Source organism: Gasterosteus aculeatus, chromosome 2, assembly GCF_964276395.1.
Source record: "Gasterosteus aculeatus chromosome 2, fGasAcu3.hap1.1, whole genome shotgun sequence".
Lineage (NCBI taxonomy): Eukaryota > Metazoa > Chordata > Actinopteri > Perciformes > Gasterosteidae > Gasterosteus > Gasterosteus aculeatus.
In genome coordinates this window covers 11,458,268-11,479,785 of record NC_135689.1, presented here as the reverse complement: position 1 = coordinate 11,479,785, position 21,518 = coordinate 11,458,268, and the positions used below count along the sequence as shown (strand labels likewise).

Genomic DNA, 21,518 nt, shown 5'->3' with positions numbered 1-21,518 from the left:
GAAGCCGCTCAAATATCAGGTATATGTACTGATATCTTCTCCTTTAGACCATTGTAATAGTCTAAATTTGGACTGTTACCTTTAGCTGCTGGGACTTGTCCTTGGCATTAATGAGGGTAAATAAATTGTTGGGATATATGGCTTCTGCTACTTAGATTTTTTTTTTTTATCTCGCTTGTAAATCTCTAGGGTTTTTGCCTGATAATGTTACTCGCTTAAACTTACCACTATTAAAGATTTGAAAAAATGTATTTTTTTTTTTTTTTTACATGGAATGAGATCTATCTTGCGATCTATCTATCTTGAGATCTATCTTGCCTTGCTTTGCCTCGGTGCCAGATGTAGAGTTCAAAACACGCTACAAGGTCTGAACACAGCATCCTGCTTTAGAGAGAAGACCACATCGATCTACGTTACGTTTTGGCCAGTAGGTAAAAAACACTGCTACAAGTGACGAAAATGACCAACATATTTCAAAATCCTTTTAATATTTGGTCGCTTTGTTAGTGTTGACTGCAAATAATGAATCTGAAATGCGGTTTTCTGTCACGCGAGTGCTATGTGCCATTGTCCCCCCCCCCCCCGGCCTGCCCCTGTCCCGTGCAGGTGGTATATTTAGTATAGTAGAGTTGTGAGTGGTGGAGGGTGTCAGTGGGAGGGGGCTACGGGAACATTAGCCTATAAAGCCCGTGCCTTCACGGCTTTCTCCTTGAGGAGTAGAGAGTGAAGCAGCTCTGGTCTCTCTCCTTTTCTTTCCCTTTGACCCCCCTGACCCCCTAATCCTCTAAAATCATGTCCAAGGATCCTCATCCAGCCGCTGACCCCACAAAGATGGGGCTCAGCCGCTCCATCGCCGTGCTGACGTCGGGAGGAGACGCCCAAGGTAGGCAGAGTCTCTAGTAATTCTTCACGGCTTCATTTTGAGATGTCAACACACGAAACGAATCAGTCGGAGAGCATCTTCCCCTGTTGATGTGTGTGTGAGCACAACGCTGAATCCCAACCAGCTGTAGGAAACCTCACCAGGGCCAATGAACTATCACGTTAATGCTCTGCATGACATCTGAACTACGCTCAGGCGACATGTGACAGAAGGGGCCAGCGGCCTTTTTCCAACATCGTCAGAGCGGCCCAGTTGAAGGCCGACGGTTGGAGGTTGATGTATTTTCTGTGTCATGATAAGAAAAGATAAGAAAGATTGCTTCTCAGATTGACGGCCACCAGCGTGATATATTTTTGTGATATTTATGTGAACTGACAGACGATGCAGAAAATACATTACGTAGCCGATTGCGAGCGTAAACGCTAGTGATGTTTAAATAGGACACTGTTAAGACCTCATACATACAGGTTGCATTTTGAATTGGCTTAGAAACTTAAAGGAAGTTTCATCATCAACTCCACTGGAAGTTCAACTGGACATATTTGGATTTCTTTTACTTGCTTTATTGATCCCATGATCTTGTTGGATCTCTCTCTCTCTCTCTAAACTTGAGTCCAACCCTTTTGTGTTATCTGCAAGTGCGTACACTATTTATTTTACTTTCTATGGGGCTAATTTTAGTGACGTTGACCTTTTTCTGGTATTGAGGAGGAGAAACGCCCTCCTAACACGTCCGTCCACAGCTGCTGTCTGTGAAACAAGAGCTGCATCATGCAAAGCTGCCACAACACAACCTCACACTCTGGCATTTAGTGTGCTGGACTTCCAGGGGCAGTATAGCGCACAAGACATAAATACCGCTGCTGTCCTTTCCATTTGGCTATTTCCGACCCGTCTGTTAGTGATGCTCAGGTCACTTAAAGGTTGAGTCTTGAACTGATATTTGACAGGAAGTGTAAAACTGAGTCGCCCGTTCTCCAATAATGTGACCTCAGTCGTCACGTTTGTGTGTTTGTGTGTCTCAGGTATGAACGCTGCTGTGAGAGCCACAGTCAGAGTTGGTCTCTACACCGGAGCCAAAGTCTACTTTGTCCACGAGGTACAGACTTACAGACTGTAAATACTACTGTATATTCAGCAGAGACAACCCAGCATAGAACATTGTTTTTCATGCATTGAAACAGTTTGGATATTTGTCTTCCACAAGTTATCCTCTTTTAGACTAGTTGTAAGAAAACCTACATAATGCACATTTAGGTGTCTGTATCACTATTTATCTATTTACGTCTGCAGATTTCTCCTAAATTGACCAATAGTCATCATTACATACTGCTTCATTTACTTATTCACACACATACTTTTTTACCTCATTTATCTGTTCAATGCATGCGATTTTACGACACATAACTTTAAAGGCTGTTTTCATAATCAGTTCTTGAGCCAGAATTCCTCTTCACTGGCTCTTGCATTAACCAAACCTGCCAGTTGTATCTCTATCTATATAAGTTACAACAACAGGTTTGTACATGTATTATTCATAGCCTGATATATACAATATTCATACCTGAAAACAAGGTTGCTGTCAGTATTTTCTGATTTATGGATTGATGCAAAGAGATACCCAAACCCCCCCCCCCCCCCCCTCTCATATGTTAATGAAATGTTACAAGATTTCTACTTTTACCTTTTACTGTAATGTTCAGATTTCTGTTCTCTAAATGTATGCATGTTTGTACATAATTCAAATAACGCCTCATTTACATTTATCAATGTAGAATTTTGCAAAACATTTCCCCTAATACAAGCAACTGGACACGTTTCAGGGTGGTGTTTTAAAAAAATACATTTTTGTTGTGCTTTTCGCTTGCTCTCCCCTGAAGAAAGAAAAGGGTTTTTGTAGCAGTGCATCGGGCATTATAACCGCATCTATATTCAACAACTGTGTGTTTTGCCTGCAGGGCTACCAGGGTCTGGTGGATGGAGGAGACAACATTTGCCCCGCCACATGGGAGAGTGTGTCCATGATGCTTCAGCTGGTGAGTGAAACAACAAGCAGTGTTCATACTGCGCACAAATTATGTTCCCCTCCATATGTAAATGATAAGACGAGACAAAAGCACAAAGAGTAAACGTCTTGAGATTTCGTGAGCAACACTGGTACATTATAAACAAATGGGATTTGTTGTTGTGCTCCTCACAGCAATGAAGACACACCGTTAAAAGTGTGTGTTTTGGTCGGGGCTGGACATGGCAACAGAGAGATGATCCTTTAACCTTTTAACACTGTCACGGTGTGGTTCACGTCCTGTCTTATTTTGTAGTTTTCTGCCACTCGTGTCCCCGGGTAACTTCACTTCCTGCCTTGTCCTGTCATCCCCTGTGATTGTCTGATAGTTTCCACCTGTGTCCAATCACCTGCACCTCCCTAGTGTATTTAAGCCGTGTGTCTCTTGTGTCACATGTCGCGTCATTGTCTATCGTCGTGGATGTTCTTGGTTCCTGTGTGTTTTTGCCCGTTGGCCTTTTGCTTTTGCCTTTTTGACGATTAAAGTCCTTTTGCTTTCGACGTCTGCATTTGATTCCTGCCTTCCCCACGCGTCCCCTGACAAACACACCTGTCACACTCTAGCGCATCCTCCACATTTCACACTGTGCGTTTTATCAGGAAAAAATTGTGTCAGCAATCGCTACATCATTGTATTCTTCTTCCTTCAAAGCCCAAAAAATGTTTGCACACCTTCTCCTCTCCACCCGTCAGGGAGGTACAGTCATCGGCAGCGCCCGCTGCCAGGACTTTCGCACCAGAGAGGGTCGTATGAAGGCAGCTTGCAACCTGGTGAAGCTGGGCATCACTAACCTGTGCGTGATCGGAGGCGACGGCAGTCTGACCGGAGCCAACCAGTTCAGGACGGAGTGGAGCGGGCTGCTGGGCGACCTCGTCAAAGCCGGTAAGGAGACGGGCGCAGTGTGGCTCCGGGAATGGGGACGTCTCCTTCTGCCTCTTCTGCCCCGGCTGTGTAACAACCTGAGCCTGTGTACACTCAAACCTACAGTGTACAAACAAACCTATGTACACTCAAAAAGGATATGCCTCCTTTGACAGCGAGGTAAATGAAACACACTTCAGCAATAACGTGGTTCATTTATAAACAGCGGTAACACCTGTGAGTAAAGGAACAAATACCCTATAAGGGGCATAATGTTTTTTTCTTCAGGGTTGTTTCCAGTGTTTTTATTTATTTTTATTTATGCAGGTAAGATTACAGACACTGAAGCCAAGAAATCTTCCCACCTCAACATCGTTGGCATGGTGGGATCCATCGACAACGACTTCTGCGGCACAGATATGACCATTGGCACTGACTCCGCCCTCCACCGCATCATCGAGGTGGTGGACGCCATCACCACCACCGCACAGAGGTCAGACATCTCTGTGACCTGCTGCTGCTTTAATATTCAACAAGGATGAAATTAGATCCATGCAGCAGTAGAGAACACATGCAACAGGTCAAGTAAATAACTGTGACTTTGAAGAAGGGTGCATTTCTTTTGTGTAACTAGTTGTTTTTCTTTGGGTGTATATAATCTATTATTTTCAGTTCCTCATCTAATTTTTTACAAAATGCATCTCATTCACAGCCACCAGAGGACGTTCATCCTGGAAGTGATGGGCAGACACTGTGGGTCAGTACCTTGTGTGCTTCTATTTCTACTTAACCATTATTAACTACTGATATTAAGTCACAAGAAAAACTTGATACATTTAGCGCTTTGTCACAATAAACATCTATTATTAAAAGCTTAAATGAAAACAATATTATTAGCGGTAGCCAAATCTTGTGTGTGTGTGTGTGTGTGTGTGTGTGTGTTTTTCTGGCTGCAGGTACCTGGCCCTGGTGAGTGCTCTGTCCTGCGGTGCAGACTGGGTGTTTATTCCAGAGATGCCCCCGGATGAGGACTGGGAGGACCACCTGTGTAGGAGGCTGGCAGACGTACGTGGGTCGTTCTTTGCTGATGCAGACGCCTGCCTTAAACATGACAATAATGTCATTTTGTGTTATTTATTTTCTAGCAAAGGTCAAGAGGTTCTCGCCTGAATGTGATCATTGTGGCTGAGGGTGCGATGAGCAGAGATGGCAAGCCGATTACATCTGAGCAGATCAAGAAGGCAAGCCCTTTCGTCCAATGTCAGTGTGTGATTCCAAGTTGCTCGAACAACGAGCCCTGCTGACAAACGGGTGGATTTTTTTTCCCCTCCAGCTGGTGACTGACAGGCTCGGCTTTGATACACGCATCACTGTTCTTGGACACGTGCAGCGAGGTGGAACACCCTCCGCCTTTGACAGAATCCTGGTGGGTTTCTCATTACAACACCAGATATAAGGAAAAGTCAATGATGAACAAACACACCTGATGATGTAACCCTCTCTCTCTGTGTGTGCCGTCCAGGGCAGCAGGATGGGCGTGGAGGCGGTGATGGCGCTGCTGGAGGCCACCCCTCAGACTCCCGCCTGTGTCGTCAGCCTGTCGGGGAACCAGGCAGTCAGACTGCCGCTCATGGAGTGTGTGCAAGTGGTACGTGGAACGTGTTACATGTGCACGTGTGCTAACATTACGGTGAGGAGGTTTTCGTACTGACTCTCTGTCGCTCACTTTGCTCCAGACCAAAGATGTAACTACCGCCATGGCTGAGGGCAGATTTGAGGATGCCATCAAGCTCCGAGGAAAGTAAGTATTTCCCAAAGAATGCAATCATAACAGCAACAATTCAATCGATTCATCATAAAAGGTTCATTTGAATATTTAATCAGAAGACAGACATAAGAAACTAGATTAATACCTGGAAAATGTCATGCATCATTTAAAGTTGTATTTAAATTATTAAAAAGATATATATACTTTTTAATTTGGTCAATTTCATCAATGTATTCTAATTAGACACAGTAACAATCTATTCTAAACTAGTGGCGTATGCTGGGTTTCATGGAAGCAGCATCAAAACATTGAACAAATCGAACATACAGGATAAAGTATATTGTAAAGTATAACAAAGTACTATTATTAAAAAGATGATGTTGTAACGGATAGAGATTGATACAACAATTCAAAATCTCACTTGCTCAGAGTTATTAACTCTCAACCTTATTTATGTCACGCAGGAGTTTTGAGAACAACTGGAACACATACAAGCTGCTGGCCCACATTAACCCCCCAGATGTTAAGGTAAGGAGATTCCTTTTTCCAAGCCGGACTGAACGAATGTTTATACCAACTTATTGTGACATCTTCTTTTTTTCTGAACAGAGCAACATCAACGTGGCCATAGTGAACGTTGGCGCTCCCTGCGCCGGCATGAACGCCGCCGTCCGCTCAGCGGTCCGGATGGGCCTCATCCAGGGCCACACCATGCTGGCTGTCCATGACGGCTTCGACGGACTGGCTCACGGACAGGTCAGAGGGCATTTCCCTCTTTGCTCCTTTGTGTCGCGATTTGGTGAAAATTATACAGTAAAGTAACACAAGTGCTAATCGACTCGTGGTGTCAAAACATAGTTATATATAAAACGTACAATCTCTGTGTCCAAATAGTCGCTCATGGTTTAATATTGTTTTTATGAGGTGCAGTACTCAGTATTTTTCTCTCACTGCAGATCGAACCGATTACCTGGACTTCAGTGACTGGCTGGACTGGAAAAGGAGGCTCAATGTTGGGCACAAAGAGGTGAAACACAAGTTGTAACTCAGTGGGGCTGCAGAGGGAGGGTTTTGGAGGAGAGGTGCCAGTGTGCAGCAGAAGTACCCTTGTGCAATGCACCAAATCTTCGGCTGTTAATACTAAGATTGCCGCTATACACAAAGTATGACAGTAAAAGTTGATTTACCATTTAGAGTTACTGTGTAATTTGTTTCTGTTTCCCCAAAGAACTCTGCCTGGTAAAATATTGGAGGAAATCAGTGAGAATATTGCCAAGTTTAGCATCCACGCTTTAGTGATCATCGGTGGCTTTGAGGTAAAGAGATGTGATTACAATCTTCGTCTTTTAAAACCAGAAGCCACAGCATTGTTGCTTGAGCAACAAAAAACAAATGACTCCTTGCGTTGCTGCAGGCCTACGTGGGAGGCCTGGAGCTGGTTCAGGCCAGGGAGAAATACGAGGAGATGTGCATTCCCATGGTGGTTATCCCCGCCACCGTCTCCAACAACATCCCCGGCTCTGACTTCAGCATCGGCGCCGACACCGCCCTCAACACCATCACCGGCGTATGTGCCTTTAACAGCAGATACGCACACATGTATTACAAAAAAAATAAAAAATACACAGCAAAATAAATTTTCCGTTTTCTTTTCTCTGCAGACTTGCGACAGAATCAAGCAGTCTGCAGCCGGGACCAAGCGCCGCGTGTTCATCATAGAGACCATGGGCGGATACTGCGGCTACTTGGCCACCATGGCCGGTCTGGCCGCCGGGGCCGATGCCGCCTACATCTACGAGGAGAAATTCGGCATTAGAGACCTGGAGGTGACTTGCAGTTGTGACATGTTTGTCCAGGTTTCCGTTGCAAGTTTAAAGAGTGTTGTGTTGTGATTGTGATCTGTGGTCTGCAGGTGAACGTGCAGCACCTTGTGAATAAGATGAAGACGACAGTGAAGAGAGGTTTGATTCTCAGGTTGGTTTTCAGTCGGGTCTGAAGCAAAGTTACAGCAGATATGAACTGTTACTTGTTGTGCATGCTTCTGGGTTACTTCTGAGTTAACAATACGGGTATTTAAAACACAGAATGTCTTTAGCTTTAGAACATTTTAGTCATGAATTCAAAGTGCGAGTTCGTTTAAGTTATGCACATAAGTAAGCCTTTATTAAGCCTTTTTTTTCTAAAAGTATTTTAAAACATTCTGTCCCTCCAAAAAACAACAGTGCTAAACATTGCAACAATCTGTCACTTTTCATTCTACAACAGGAACGAGAACTCGAATGCCAACTACACCACTGACTTCATCTTCAACCTGTACTCTGAGGAGGGCAAAGGCATTTTCGACTGCCGTAAGAATGTCCTCGGACACATGCAGCAGGTCATTTCACGCAGCGAAGCAGCCGATCCGCTTGAATCAAATTCTGTCCTTTTTGTTTTTTGGCAAAAGCTGTACACCACTAAGGCACCATTAAAAGACGGGGCCGTTTTAGGGAGGTGTGCAAACAAATCTATAAGTCATGTACACTCAAAAAGGACATGCCTCCTTTGACAGCGAGGTAAATGAAACACACTTCAGCAATAACGTGGTTCATTTAAACAATCCGTCGATGTCTGTCCTTTATGTACAGGGCGGCACTCCAACACCCTTTGATAGAAACTTTGGCACAAAGATGGGGGCCAAGTCTGTTCTGTGGCTCACTGAGAAACTCAGGGAGTGTTACAGGCACGGTACGTGGGCCCAAAGGCAAATGTCTGTATACGGAGTTCATTCACTGCAACTGTCCCAAGTATAATTTTGACTTGTACCTACTTCAACTTTTCCATTTAAATGTAGTTACTTTATATTCAAACGGAAAATTCTGTTGTTCTACTCCACTACATTTATGTGACAGCTTTACTTACTGGTTACTTTGCAGATTAAGATTCTATAAACAAAACACAAAATTATCTTATAAATATGATGCGTACAGTATATGAAGAGGTTCAAATTTAGAAATAAAATGCCACCTTCGCTAATGCTTTAATAATTGAAATTCAATTATATAACGAGACTCATTTTACTTATTACTTACTTACTTAGACCCATTGATATTGAAATTTCATTTTCAATGAACATTATAATTTCACTTCTTGTGTCCTTCAGGTCGCATCTTCGCCAACACGCCAGACTCTGCCTGTGTGCTGGGCATGAGGAAGAGGGCGCTCACCTTCCAGCCTCTTTCTGAACTGAAGGAAGACACAGATCTTGAGTGAGATGCATGTTTTCTACATTATACTGTCAGTGGCAGTGTTATGGTCGTTATATGATGATGAATCCTCCGTCTGCCGCAGGCACCGTATACCCAAGACACAATGGTGGCTGAAGATTAGGCCCATCATGAAGATCCTGGCCAAGTACGACATCAAACTAGACACCTCCGAACACGCCGACATGGAGCATGTGATCAAGACGAGAAGTCCCCTCGGAAAATAAACTGTGCCCGGGAACAGAGCGAGGCAGTTTTTTTTGTTCCATTACACAGTTATTTCCTTGTCCTACTGTCCATGTCGGTAAAATAGCTGCCGTCTTATCTTTTCTCGTCATTGAGGTCCAGTCAAACGGCTCCATCGCAGTCATGTTCTGTAGCTCTCCCAACTCTCAAAATATTTAATCAGATACCTTATATTAAGCAGGCAAAAAAGTGTATTTCCAAAGTATTAGTTGTATTGGACTTAATTAGTAAACAGTATCCTACTACATGTACAGTAAGAATGCTGATAGAAAATTAAGATTTTTAGAAAATCTTTCCGCAAATCTTTACATTCTGGGGATGTTGATGCCTGTTGATGCAGTGGCTATGAAAGGGGTTACAAGTAATCTGTGTATGCTAACAATGTGCTTTTAAATTTGTCAACTCACACGTTTTGGCTCAAGTTTTTTTTCACTACAGATGTAGCACATTCTAGTTAACAAGCAACAGAAAGTCTAACATATCGTTTATAGCCTTTTACTTGTGATTTCAAAATATGTGCTCTAAGGTTCCCTTTTGAGGCTAGTGTAAACACAGATAAGCCCTCTCTCAGTCCCGCGTGTCACATGATATCTGGAGCTAAGTAGTCAAAGTCAACAGAGGTGAGGTTGAGGTTAAACCTGAACAGCCAAGTCCGTCAATCATAATACAAACATGTTTTCTTTATAACTAAGTACGTATAAGCAGTGGAGCCCCTTTATCTACGACACAAATAAACAAATACCTATTCATATTTAATTATCAGTGTTACACGGTGTACTGTAAACCATATATTTTTGGATTCATTTCAGTGTTTACAGTGGCTCATCATCCTTTTTCTTTTGATGCTACAGAGACCATCAATCAAACCTCATTTTAAACACTGGGCATCCTTTGTGAGCATTACTATAACAACGATGTAGAAACTTGATGCCCAATAATGCATTTTTCTAAAATCCTGCTTATACAAATTGCCCTAATATATTAGAAAACATAATACAAGACCAGGAGTATCTAAATGATCAACTACAAATGAGGAAATTACTTATATCTGAGTTGTTTTGTTTTTAGACATTTATTTCGAAATTATAAAATCAAAAACATGTTTACTTGTGTTCTTCTTTCAAGCTGGCTTGAATGTTGGCTTTTAATAATTCAACTTTAGGCTTTAGATGGAATCCCTTTATCATATCAACTATATTCAAAATAGCTAAGGTATACTATATATATGTATTCCTAAATGTGGAACTCCACAGGACATGCATTTTGTAATCACGTCTTTGTCACACAAAAGTACTGTGAAAAAAAATAAAAAACTACAGCGAGGATCCGGAAAAGGAAACGTTTTGCGGAGAGGTCACCGGGAACTCGCGGTGGCAGCCGGGACGTCTGCGGACTGTGTGCCTGAGCTCAGGAAGGGTGCGTGTCCCCAGTGTCCGCTCCGGTCGCCCGGTCAGGAATGCGCCTCACAAAGCCGGTGTGCGGTGAAATATTTGATGAAACGCCAGCGGGGACTGTGATCTAAGAAGCGTCATGGTTTGCCATCGCGTATTCCCTCACTGTCTTAGCGTGCACGTTTGATTCATTGAGCTAGCTGGCGTTAGCTCGCTCCGTTGATTCATATCACGCTAGGTCGCTAGCTTTAGCGTGCAGCTAGCCGGGTAGCTAGCTCGTAAGCTAGTTTCACAGTGCTGCTGCCAAGCCGTCGAACAGAAGAGAACCAGGCTGACTGCTGAGCCCAGTCGATACCTCGGAAAACGAGTGGTGGCAGGCGGGGGGTCGGGAGAACGCGACGGAGTGGAAGTGAGTCAGGAGCGGCTGATGAGTTCAGATCAGAACGGAGAGCCGCCGCAGCTGCAGGAGGAGGCTGATCCCGGACCGGAGACTGGTGGGAAGGACGAGGCTCCGCTGGGGAGCGAGGGAGGGTCAGGCGGCATGGTGAGTGAGGCCTTCTTTAGCTAGCTAGCGAGCTAGCAAGCGCGCTACGCGACCGCTGCTCTTCAGGAACCTGTTAGCACAGTACGCCCCCTCCGTGCGGGGAGCGATGTCCATCAAGCAACAGCTAGAATTAACGCAACCGAGACACATTTGCAATCCTCATTCTCGGTTTGGCATATTGTTTATTCGCTAAATTGCAATTACCATGCGAAACGTAACCCCACGATCAACATATACGGAAGCACTTGCACGGCTGATTTAACGTCACTAACTTGAAGCGCGTAATTTCACCCGCTCCTCGTTGCCCTGTGCTCCACCGCAGCCACTACAAATGGCTAGGCTAACGCTAGCTTACCTAACGCTAGCTTAGCCGCTGCAACAAGCAAGCTCATTAAGTAGTTTGCTGAGTAATCATAAGCTTATAAGTTACGTTAATGACACAGCGGCGGGTTGGCGACAGTGGGACATAGAGCGGGGCTGCCGCATGAGCTCTTTTCGTTATGTTAGGTGGTCGATGGCTCGATTAATTGGACGAAGGGTAAACGTAGAATCACTAATGATGCCTGTTAGCTAATCGCGCTTCTAGCTAACTGAGTTAGCGCAGTGACATGCGCTGCAAATACCTGGCCTGCGCTGCGCAGCTCGGTCAGCTGACATTACTTGCTCGCCACGGCCAGCAACACACAAGCGTGCATTGTAACCATGTGTCAAGTTGCACGGCTCGGAAATGCTCTTGTAAAATGACAGAGGCCCAACCGTGGGACACGTCCATTCCCGTCCAAACAGGAGCGACGCTGCTTGATGTAACGTTATATTGAAAGTGGCAGCTGTACTTGTCAGGCAGAGTGCATTTGCCAAAAAGAGTAGGGGGTGATGTCTGTCTGCATGGGACAATGTTAACTAGAAGCTGGTAAATATGTGTCTACGGTCGTGCACATCTGGTGTCAATCCCTTGTTTGATTACATTTGTTCACATCAATATGTGTATGCCTTAATATGTACAGCATCTATTCTTGGCCACAGCTTTTTTTTTGTTGCAGGGTCAGGATTTCTCCTGCCAGTCCACAGCCCCTTTTGATGTGCAGAGTCAGATCTAATCTTTAACGCGCATCAAAAATATAAATGTTCGTGACCCACCACGTGGTTATTAAACACCTGTTGCTAAACACACTTTGGTTACTTGTAGCTTTTGCTATCTTTCTACTCTGTGCTGTTGGGGGTAATCTGTGTGTACAGGTGATCATGGGCCCCCTTCATGTAAAGCATATTTCATTGCTTTACTCTGGTTTCCAATTAGTGGCCACGGAGCCCAATTGTATGCAGGTGTTCTCGCCATCCTAAGATTGCATCAGGTGATTCTTGTTAGTGACATTGACCCCCCCCCCCCCTCCCCCTCCCCCTCCCATATACGGTAAAGGTCATAAGTAAACTCTGTTACAGGTGTGTGGTTGGGTGTAGCCAGCCTGCGCTTAGTCTTTCAGTCTGCGTGGTTACATGGATTCGAATAACTGGCTTAGTCGGACTGAAATCGAATTATCCGTTTCATTCATCTACGATCCGACTAACACCCCTGGATAACTCGATCCGAACCAGTTGATAGTTTGACTATGTATGCGGCATGTAACGGTGAATCGGATAAGGAACTGCACGTTGCGTCTTTGCGCATGCCTGAGATCCCGACGGCGTCTTCTCTCCGTTATCAAATCAGCCAATAGCGCCACTCGCATTCGCTGTGCTCCTATTAACATCATGCACAAATAGTAGAGGGATGTAGCTTCACCTATCGTATCGGATATGACATGCTTTCGGCCAATGATTCGATTCATTCACTGCCATGTATATTGGGATAATAGCACTTGCCCCGAAAGATAGCATAGTCCGACTAAGCAAAGATTCCAATTATAGCATCATGTAAACACACCGAGTGAGTCTTCTGATAGATCGTCCTTTTGCGCACCCAGTTCAGATGTAATATTCCATATATCAAAATAACAAAAGGCCAGTTTTCAATGCCCAAAATAAAGTTTGTCCATTGCTTAAAGATGGTTATCGTGTAGTGTTTTTTTTTTGTTGGTGTTTATCTGGTGTCTTTCCACCGTTATGTCACGTAATGATCACACCTGGTTTCCACGTGGGCGCTCTTAGATTTCCCAGGACATTTGATCTTGCTCTTAAAGGTAATCGGGTTGATTTAACGCAATGCAGATGCCCTTTGCTTACTGCTCATTGCTTAATATTAGAAGTAAACGCATGTGTTTGTATTGATAACCAAATGGCTTGACTGAATAGTAGCCATAATATTGTAATGTTTGGAAATGGAGTTTTCTACACATTTGAAATCTAAAATTGGTAGAAGCATAATGCTATTGATGGATGAGATGGCAACTTTTAGGTGATCTGTAATAATAATGAAAATGGGATTCTTCTCAAAGTGCCAAAATATTTTTTTCAAATTGCAGCATTTTAAAACATGATTGCCAGCTTTGCATGCAAACTATTGTCCACATTATTGTTTAGTGACACTGTAACGTGTCCAATCAAGCTAATACATTATTCATTCTGCTTTAATTTATAAATTAAATGAGCCTTACCCTGCTATTCCTGCTTTGAAGGTCACCTCTAAGGGCGCCGGTTTGAACCCGAATGCCAAGGTGTGGCAGGAGATGCCTGTGGCCCCCAGCGAAGCTGTTACCAACAGCCCCCACTGGCCCCCCGCCGACATCAGTGAGGGTGAGCGATACTTCCATCAGACTGATTAAATGTCGGAACTGGGAGATATATGGACGGGGTGACGTCGCCCTGAAAAGTGTTTGTCCCTAATGGCGACATTTTACCTTGTTCACAGGTTATTGTGAGCCTTCTACTGCTGGATGTAAGCAGTACTCTGTGGGGTTCACGACCCTGGATGACAGCAGCGCCACAGCAACAGCTGAGATAGCAGTTAATGGAATGGACCCTCCAGAGCAAAGCTTTTCCCCTGCCGAGTTAACCACGGAGACTTCAGGTCAGTCACTTGCAATCGTCTCCAAGCTCTTGACTGACTGTAACCAAGGATTCATCTTTTTTTTTTTTTTTTTTTTTTGATTCGGTCTGATGGCAAAGTTTCAAACCCTTAAATAAAAGTTTGTGCGATTGTTGCCTTTCCACATCAACAAGTCAGTCTGTAGGTTTTCTGATCACCTCAGGAGGTGATTTTACTGAGTGCTTTTTTAAGATGGTCATTTCCCCCAAAATTGAATTAGTCTGTATTCCAAGCTTCAACTGGCTGTTTGACCGCGCCCAACTCATGCAGTTATTTGCATTTCATTCACGATCTTTACATGTAAATCATGTGTTTGACTCTGTCTGAGCAGCAAACTGAATTAGTTTAAGATTGCTTGATACCATTGCCATAGTTAGACTTGTTTGAGGTGCTGACTTGGCATTACCTCTGGAAATGACAGCCCTGTCCATTATTAAAAAAATATATATAAATGTATTTTATAAGTTGTATTCTATTACTGCTGACATTTTGTTTTTGGTTCTCTGTAGATTCCAAAACTGAAGAGCAATCAAAGATCTCCTCTGAGAATCTTCGGGAGTGTCTTAAGAAGGAGCTTGAGTTTTATTTTTCCAGGTAAGGGAAGAGCGCTCAAATCACCTTTTTTATCCATGTTTTTATTGTATTTGAAAGAGTAGACTAAATCGCCATTGGCCCGTTGCTTTGTGTTTCAGAGAGAACCTCTCGAAGGATTTGTACCTGATGTCACAGATGGACAGTGACCAGTTTGTCCCTATTTGGACCATAGCCAGCATGGAGGGCATCAAGGTCCTCACCGCTGACATGGACCTCATCTTGGATGTGTTGAGATGTAAGCTGAGACTTTAAGATGATGTATGCTCAAGCAAACTGCATATGCATGGGTCTAGATTTCAATGCCTTGAATTCCCTGCAGCCTCTCCTATGGTACAAGTGGATGAGAAGGGGGAGAAAGTTCGTCCTAATCACAAGCGGTGCATCATCATCCTGCGGGAGGTCCCTGAAACCACGCCTGTTGAGGTAAAGCCGACCTGTGTTTACACAGCCCGTCTCAGTAAGCATCGCTTCACACCGAGCTTGTAGATGTTTACCTGTTCTTTGTATGTTATTTACAGGAAGTAGAGGCACTGTTCAAAAATGACAACTGTCCAAAGGTGATAAGTGTCGAGTTTGCACACAACAACAACTGGTACGTCACATTCCAATCCGACACGGATGCTCAACAGGTAACTCGCTTCAAACTTCTCTTTTCTCTTCACTGGCCGGAGTTTTTGGGTGGCATGAAGAATTGTCTCGTGATTCTCCCCTCTGCTCTTCTTAGGCATACAAGTATTTAAGAGAGGAAGTGAAAACATTTCAGGGAAAACCCATCATGGTGAGTTACATTTATAAAAAAAAAAAAAACTTGTATTTTCGGAAAGTTTATTTTCAGCTCAGCACTCACTGCGCTTGCCCTGGTTTTCCATGCGGACAGGCCAGGATAAAAGCCATCAACACATTCTTTGCGAAGAACGGCTACCGTAGCGTGGACAGCAGCATGTACGCTCAGCAGGCCCCGAGCCAGTCGCAGTACAGCTCTCCGCTCTACATGCAGCACGTCTACCCGCAGCAGCAGTACCCAGTTTACAGCATCGTACCTCCCACCTGGACGCCTTCGCCCACGCCGTATTTTGAAACCCCTCTGGTGAGACACACCTACTTGAAAACATTCCATGTGCCCTTGTTCACTTTGGTATTTATGCGTCATCGGCATTAAATGCTTAAAATGATAAACCTTGAACGCCAAAGGTCGGGTGCTCGGATAATTGTTTGCCGTCGTTGTTGAAACGTCTGAAGAGAAGTGCGTCATGGGTATTCAAATAAGACTTTTCTCTGTTGCAACCTGCGTCGTCACTTGACATTAAATGTATTTTTTAGTAACAAGGAGTTTACACTTGTAACAAATGGCAGCAACTGAATGAACAAACTATATGCGGTTTTGTTTTTATTCCCTTGTGCAGGCGCCGTTTCCCAACAGCAGCTTTATGAACGGATTTGGCTCTGCCGGACACTACAAAACTGGCTCTAGTTCTCTAAATATCACCCGCCCATTCAACAGAAACCGGTATGTACTTAGCTCGAGCCCAAGTGCTACTCTCTTAGCTTTGGGTTAACCCGGCCTGTGTTTACCAAAAGCATGGTCCAATTGGAATATTTTACGTTGTCATTATTCGTTGCACAATGTTTAACCATGAACATCCGATCAGGGAATTGTTCTTCACTCCCTCTCTTCTTACTGTCCCCACAGTGTCCCCCTCTATTCAAGAAAGAATGTAATAAATGCCTTCAGGTACCACTGTTGTACTGTACAATAAGCTTCATCGCTTCCCTCATCTCCTACCATACACAGCGTGTGTTACATGCTATGACAGACACATCGCTGACAGGAGTTGAGTCTTGGTCAACGGCACACGCTTTGAATCACCCACAAACTGGTGACCGATCTGGTTCTGGAGTAAAAAACGGCATCACAAAGGAATCTCACCGGACTCTTCTCGTGTCACACCCGATGATGAGATCAATATGCGCATAGAGGGGAAACTAGGGAGTGGAGTAACTGGCTTTGGTTCGCTCTTTCTCCGCTTCATTTCTTCTTCCTTTTCCCTCTACCCCCCCACCCCCTCCCTCCAAAGTCGGGAGCTTCACTCCTGTCCCGATGAGCGTTCAGATTATGAGATCTGAGGGTCAAAGACTCGGGAGAAGTACAGTCCATGTGAATCCCGTCATGTCTCCAAACAATATCCGTCCCAAAGCATTATTTATGCTGCAATCAGACAGGGTAGGTGGGTTCGGGTTACACGGGCGTAGCCCGCTCTCGGTGGGTGTAGGATTTGTTTGCACACATTCATTATGTCACCATCAAAGTGTCCACAGCTTCGATCCCCTCGCATGCATGCGTACACGAGCCCCCTCCCGCCCCTCCAAAGACACCGCATGTTGTTTCATTCCTCCGGCACGCTGTGAACACCAGTGTTTCCGTTGAAGTCCATGAAATGTTTCAGCGTCCGTTATATCAAGCTGTCAATCGACACGCAGCATGTGGCCCTTTCTTGGTATAGTTGGCCTACGGGCGCTCTGATGTCTGTATGCGTATCGGTTACACTTTAAACACCCTGGTTGCTAACTGGGACGGAAACACTGGTTACCAGTGTCCCTCTACAATACTTTTTATGTGGACCCTGATCACCTTTCTTCCCCCCCCCCCCTTTCTTTTTTTCTTTCTCTCTGCAACAGAAACCACGTGAAGCCGCAGGTGAGGACGGGCGAGGTGACCTCGGCGTCTCTAACTCCCGTCCCCTTGGAGAGTTTGACTGGACTGCGCAGTCCGCAGCCCGCCGCCCCCGTCCAGACAGCATCTGACCTGAATTCAGCCTTTTCACACCTCTCCTGCTCCGCCGATCCCGGTGATGACGGCGGCGTGGCCGGACGTGGAAGGTAAAGCTATTTGACCCGAATCTTAATGGCTGGAGTGACACACTCGCCGCCGAATAGCTGTTGACGGATCACTATTTTGCATCTTAGACGGAGCACAACCTACAGAGGAACACGGAGGAGGCGAGAAGACGAAAGGATTGCTGTAAATACCAATTTTCATGTTTTTTTAAACAATAGATTGTTTGCCTTTTAAGCCACAAACCTGCTTGTGAACTATCCGCTTGTTTGCTCCATTTCCTCAGCGGCCATTTCCGTTGGCAGAGGTCAAAGTTTCTCCACCCAAGTTTGACTTGGCTGCTACCAACTTCCCACCTCTTCCCGGCTGCGTGGTCAGTACACAGGGAGAGCCAGTGCTGGAAAACCGAATGTCCGATGTTGTGCGCGGTCTGTACAAGGACAAGGTAGAAAGACGTCTAGTTTGAGTTGTTTTCAAATCTCCTTGATAAACTGCATTGAGGAGCGGGTGCTTCATAGGTCTAATCTGCACGCCTCCTTTTCTAGACGGAACCAGCCAACAAAGAAGCCACCGTGAGTCCAGGTTCAGGACCACCTCCAGTCGCAGAGGAGGCTGTAGTTATAACGAGTCGCACCCCGGCGGCACTGAAATCTGCTCCGCAGCCAGCCGCACCATCAGCTACTGGGTATGACGATTTGTCATTTCCATCAAGGATATTTGGTGCCTCAATCTTAAACAGTAACTTGAATGAAATGAAACTCTCGTTCTGACAGTATTGCTCGCCAGGAGAGGAGAGTTGAACGGGCGGAGCCTGCAGCTCCTAAAGCTGCTCCACGCACACCTCTTCAGACCGCCGTGGTGCCATCCCCCACCACGCAACCTGTGCCTAGCTCCAGGCCTCCGCCCTCTGCCGCCGCCGCTGTTGCTGCAACAACTGTTGCTGTTGCTACAGCCGCTGCCACTACCGCTGCTGCTGTGGCTCCTTCTCCTTCCGCCTCCACGCCCGCAACTCCCGCCGCGCCGGCTCCTGCTGCGGCCGCTGCCCCCGCCCCTGCACAGGTGAGGATCTTCTTTGTAGTCACAGCCTGCCCCTCGAGCACAGTTGTCTCCCGATGATGAGATCTTTTGCGCATAGAGGGAAGTGAGGTAGTGGACTGACTGGCTTTGGTTTTTCCCTCCTCTCTACCGGTCTCTCCTCTTCAGTGTCTGTCTATTATCTCTCTCTCTCTGCTCTTTACCACCAAATGCCCAGGACGTTTGCTCCTACCCCAATGAGCGTTCAGATTATGAGATCTGAGGGAAATGAATGTAGAAATGTCTGTCCTACATTTATTTTTTAAATATATTTATTTACATAAATATGTATATTGTGCCTTCTCCCCGCCGCAATTCAGGAACCACGCAAGCTCAGCTATGCTGAAGTGTGCCAACGGCCACCTAAGGACCCTCCACCTGCGGCCCCGGCCCCCACTTCCACAAGTCCCGCGCCGGGCCAGCCGCTACGTGAGTTGCGCGCGAACAAGGCCGAGGAGCCGGGCTCCAGCGCTGCTTCCGGAGACAAGCAGGAGAAGGCCCACGACAGGGAGGGGGGTTGGGAATACAAGGAGAGCCGACCGGCACGCGAACGTGACTCTCAAGGCTACTACCGCAGCAACGGCCCGAGAGGGAACGGGGGCCTCAAGTTCCGTGACCAGAGGCGCCCGCCTCCGGCCCGACGCAGCTCCCCGCAGGGGGGCTACAGGCACACTGGCAAAGAGCAGAATATCCCACCAGTATCGCCAAAGTAAAAAAAACTTGATATGAATGGAGGAGAAAAAAAAGATGTACGAGTATATACATGGATATATATATAATTATATAAAAATGAATAACATAAAAGCAACAACATTATGGTAGCCGCCTTTCCTCCCCACTGGGACGTGTCCAAAGAAAAAGCTTTTCTAAATGACAATGAGACCGGGACATCCTGGACAAATGGGACAATTGACACCTGAAGAACTTTAATGAGTGAAAAGGAAAAATGTTGTTTTTTGCTTCCAGCATAATGGGTAAAAGAATTGAAGCGTGATTCATCTAGAGGCGGTCTCATCTTTGCTCGGCTAGGGAGAGGTGGGATGCTGGGCCGCGTACTCGGCCCTCTACCCTTTTTTCTTTCTTTTTTTTCTTCTTTTTTTTAAGATGTCTGCAAGAACATTATGCACTAAAAAGAAAATAACATGCATATATGTCATGTACATATACAAAGATATCACTAACACGCAATGAGACATCAGGTTGTTTTTTTTCTTGTGTGCTTAAGGTTTGCAAGTATGACTGACGGGTTGACTGATGTCGGTGGATGCATTTATTGTTTAGCAACCTGATTGAAGTGCTACAGTGTGCTGTTGCATTGATGTAATGAAATGGATGATGATTTTTTTTTAAATTTTATTTCAACAGCAGAGACTCTGAACCGTTGTCCTGAGACCGGACAGTGTGGTCCTCTAATGTATATTAATGAAATGTGTTCTATGTCGGTATTTTCATTCTCGTTATCGGCTCAAATTTGATCAAGTTTCAGAAACTGCTGATGTACGCTGCAGTCACATGCGTGATTCTGTTTGAGCCTGAAATCCACTTTGGGTCGCCCACTGGCCTGTTTAGCCACAGAAAACCCGCTAGCCTGGTCCAACATTTCATGTTGCGTTCAATCTCCTTTTTTGTTTTTTACCTGAACCGACTCAGCGCTAACCACTGATGGCTTCAGAACATTTTCATGTTTATCAGTCAGGTTCTCTGTTTACAGGTTTTTGATTTGGTTGAGGAGTGACCTTTTCCAAGAGGGGAAGAACAAATAATTGAATTAATAACATTTGACTGTTCAGTGCACCTGGTAGTTTAGGTGAGGATTGGATTTTCTACTTCACAGGATATCCAGGTTAAGCGTATCTGTGAACTCTTAATGATGGCATAGTGTCCAAACAAATGGACTGAGGCGTCCTTTAGCCGAGAGCGATTAATGACATTTGGCAGCCACGTTGTTGGCATAAAGAAGATTGGAACATTTCTGCGTCTTATGTGCCAGCTGCCTATGTTCATAGTGTGCTAGAATAAAGTTTTGATTTCTATTGACAAGGTCCGCTCAGTAATTTACTCTTGGGGAAACTTTTGGATTTTGAAGGCGCTTTAGGTGTAGTTGCCTTTGCTATTTTGTGAAACCCTTCACTAGAAAATGTGTGTGGGAGAATGTAATTGTTCTAGAACTGAATTTACGGAGGAAGGTGTTGGACAGCAGGTATCCACCAGATTGTTTTGTGCTTTTAGGGTGAGTTTTTTTTTTCTTTTTTCTTTTGTGTGAGGAAAAACAGGATTTAGGATTTGACGTTTGACTCGCTATGTATTACTTTTAAAATGTATTTATTTAATTTCTGATGCACGCTTTTCTCCCAATCTTGGTAGGCTGGTTTCCCCAAAGTTGTGTGAAATCGCATTGGCAAAATAAAATCACGCACAGGACATTTCTAAACTGTCAGCTGAGCGAAAAATACTTAATGCATTGACTTTGGGTTTAGCAATGCCGTTAAATGAGTAAACAATCACTTCTGGGGCTGCTAATTCTTCATTGAGTATGAGCCGCTAGTTATTTAGAATAATTAAACAAATGCGCTAACTTTTTTTGGTAAGAATTCTACTCATGATTAAAGTGAAATCATTTTCCATAATGGTTGTTGGTAACAGGCTTGCAAGTACCTCCAGCAGCCCCCCCCCCCCTTCATATGTTTGGCTTATTTTCTATTAATTTGGGTTGGGGTGGCAAAAGGAAATATAGTAATGGATTAACAAAGTGTTTGAGACACAATCCTAGAACTGTATGAACTGTCACCAAAAATAAATTATTTTGATTTGGCTTTCCAGTGTCACACTTCTTTCTCTGGTTTTGTACGCATTAGTTTGTTTCAGGCCTTTCGGTTGTAAAGAGGTTTTCACCGTGTTGTTTCTCCCTTTTCTTTTTTTTTTTTAAAGTCTTGCCAGCTGCCCGCTGTCTGCATCTATGCTTCTTGTGTTTGCACGGTAATGAGGCAAGTG

General features: G+C 44.8%; 2 protein-coding genes across 3 annotated transcripts; both read left to right on the top strand.

Moving 5' to 3' along the window:
• The first annotated feature begins 620 nt into the window (after positions 1 to 620).
• Positions 621 to 9,477, top strand: LOC120829414 (ATP-dependent 6-phosphofructokinase, muscle type). The gene is made up of 22 exons (XM_040193477.2): positions 621 to 883; positions 1,909 to 1,982; positions 2,842 to 2,919; positions 3,642 to 3,831; positions 4,138 to 4,303; positions 4,523 to 4,567; positions 4,767 to 4,875; positions 4,956 to 5,051; positions 5,144 to 5,236; positions 5,333 to 5,458; positions 5,547 to 5,611; positions 6,043 to 6,106; positions 6,188 to 6,334; positions 6,535 to 6,605; positions 6,807 to 6,894; positions 6,993 to 7,145; positions 7,240 to 7,404; positions 7,491 to 7,552; positions 7,844 to 7,955; positions 8,206 to 8,305; positions 8,721 to 8,826; positions 8,909 to 9,477. The coding sequence occupies exons 1-22, from the start codon at positions 793 to 795 to the stop codon at positions 9,048 to 9,050; spliced, it is 2,343 nt and encodes a 780-aa protein (XP_040049411.2). The 5' UTR covers positions 621 to 792; the 3' UTR covers positions 9,051 to 9,477.
• A 651-nt stretch (positions 9,478 to 10,128) lies between these two features.
• On the top strand, positions 10,129 to 21,339 carry larp4aa (La ribonucleoprotein 4Aa). Of its 2 annotated transcripts, XM_040193475.2 has the most exons (17): positions 10,129 to 11,004; positions 13,617 to 13,734; positions 13,850 to 14,008; positions 14,536 to 14,620; positions 14,719 to 14,855; positions 14,940 to 15,043; positions 15,139 to 15,249; positions 15,345 to 15,398; positions 15,498 to 15,707; positions 16,024 to 16,127; positions 16,311 to 16,352; positions 17,297 to 17,497; positions 17,585 to 17,639; positions 17,740 to 17,898; positions 17,999 to 18,138; positions 18,227 to 18,512; positions 18,848 to 21,339. In XM_040193475.2, the coding sequence occupies exons 1-17, from the start codon at positions 10,888 to 10,890 to the stop codon at positions 19,238 to 19,240; spliced, it is 2,475 nt and encodes an 824-aa protein (XP_040049409.2). In that variant the 5' UTR covers positions 10,129 to 10,887; the 3' UTR covers positions 19,241 to 21,339. The 2 variants fall into 2 exon arrangements, with proteins under 2 accessions (XP_040049409.2, XP_040049410.2); XM_040193476.2 differs by lacking the exon at positions 16,311 to 16,352.
• Positions 21,340 to 21,518: the final 179 nt, after the last annotated feature.

Bases quoted from the DNA above. Each gene is read 5' to 3' on its own strand.
- LOC120829414 (XM_040193477.2), top strand. From the start codon at position 793: ATGTCCAAGGATCCTCATCCAGCCGCTGACCCCACAAAGATGGGGCTC. The intron at 5,612-6,042 runs GTAAGTATTTCC...TATGTCACGCAG, and splicing joins GCCATCAAGCTCCGAGGAAA to GAGTTTTGAGAACAACTGGA. The intron at 7,956-8,205 runs GTCATTTCACGC...CTTTATGTACAG, and splicing joins TCCTCGGACACATGCAGCAG to GGCGGCACTCCAACACCCTT.
- larp4aa (XM_040193475.2), top strand. From the start codon at position 10,888: ATGAGTTCAGATCAGAACGGAGAGCCGCCGCAGCTGCAGGAGGAGGCT. The intron at 15,250-15,344 runs GTAACTCGCTTC...TGCTCTTCTTAG, and splicing joins CCGACACGGATGCTCAACAG to GCATACAAGTATTTAAGAGA. The intron at 16,353-17,296 runs GTACCACTGTTG...TCTCTGCAACAG, and splicing joins AATGTAATAAATGCCTTCAG to AAACCACGTGAAGCCGCAGG.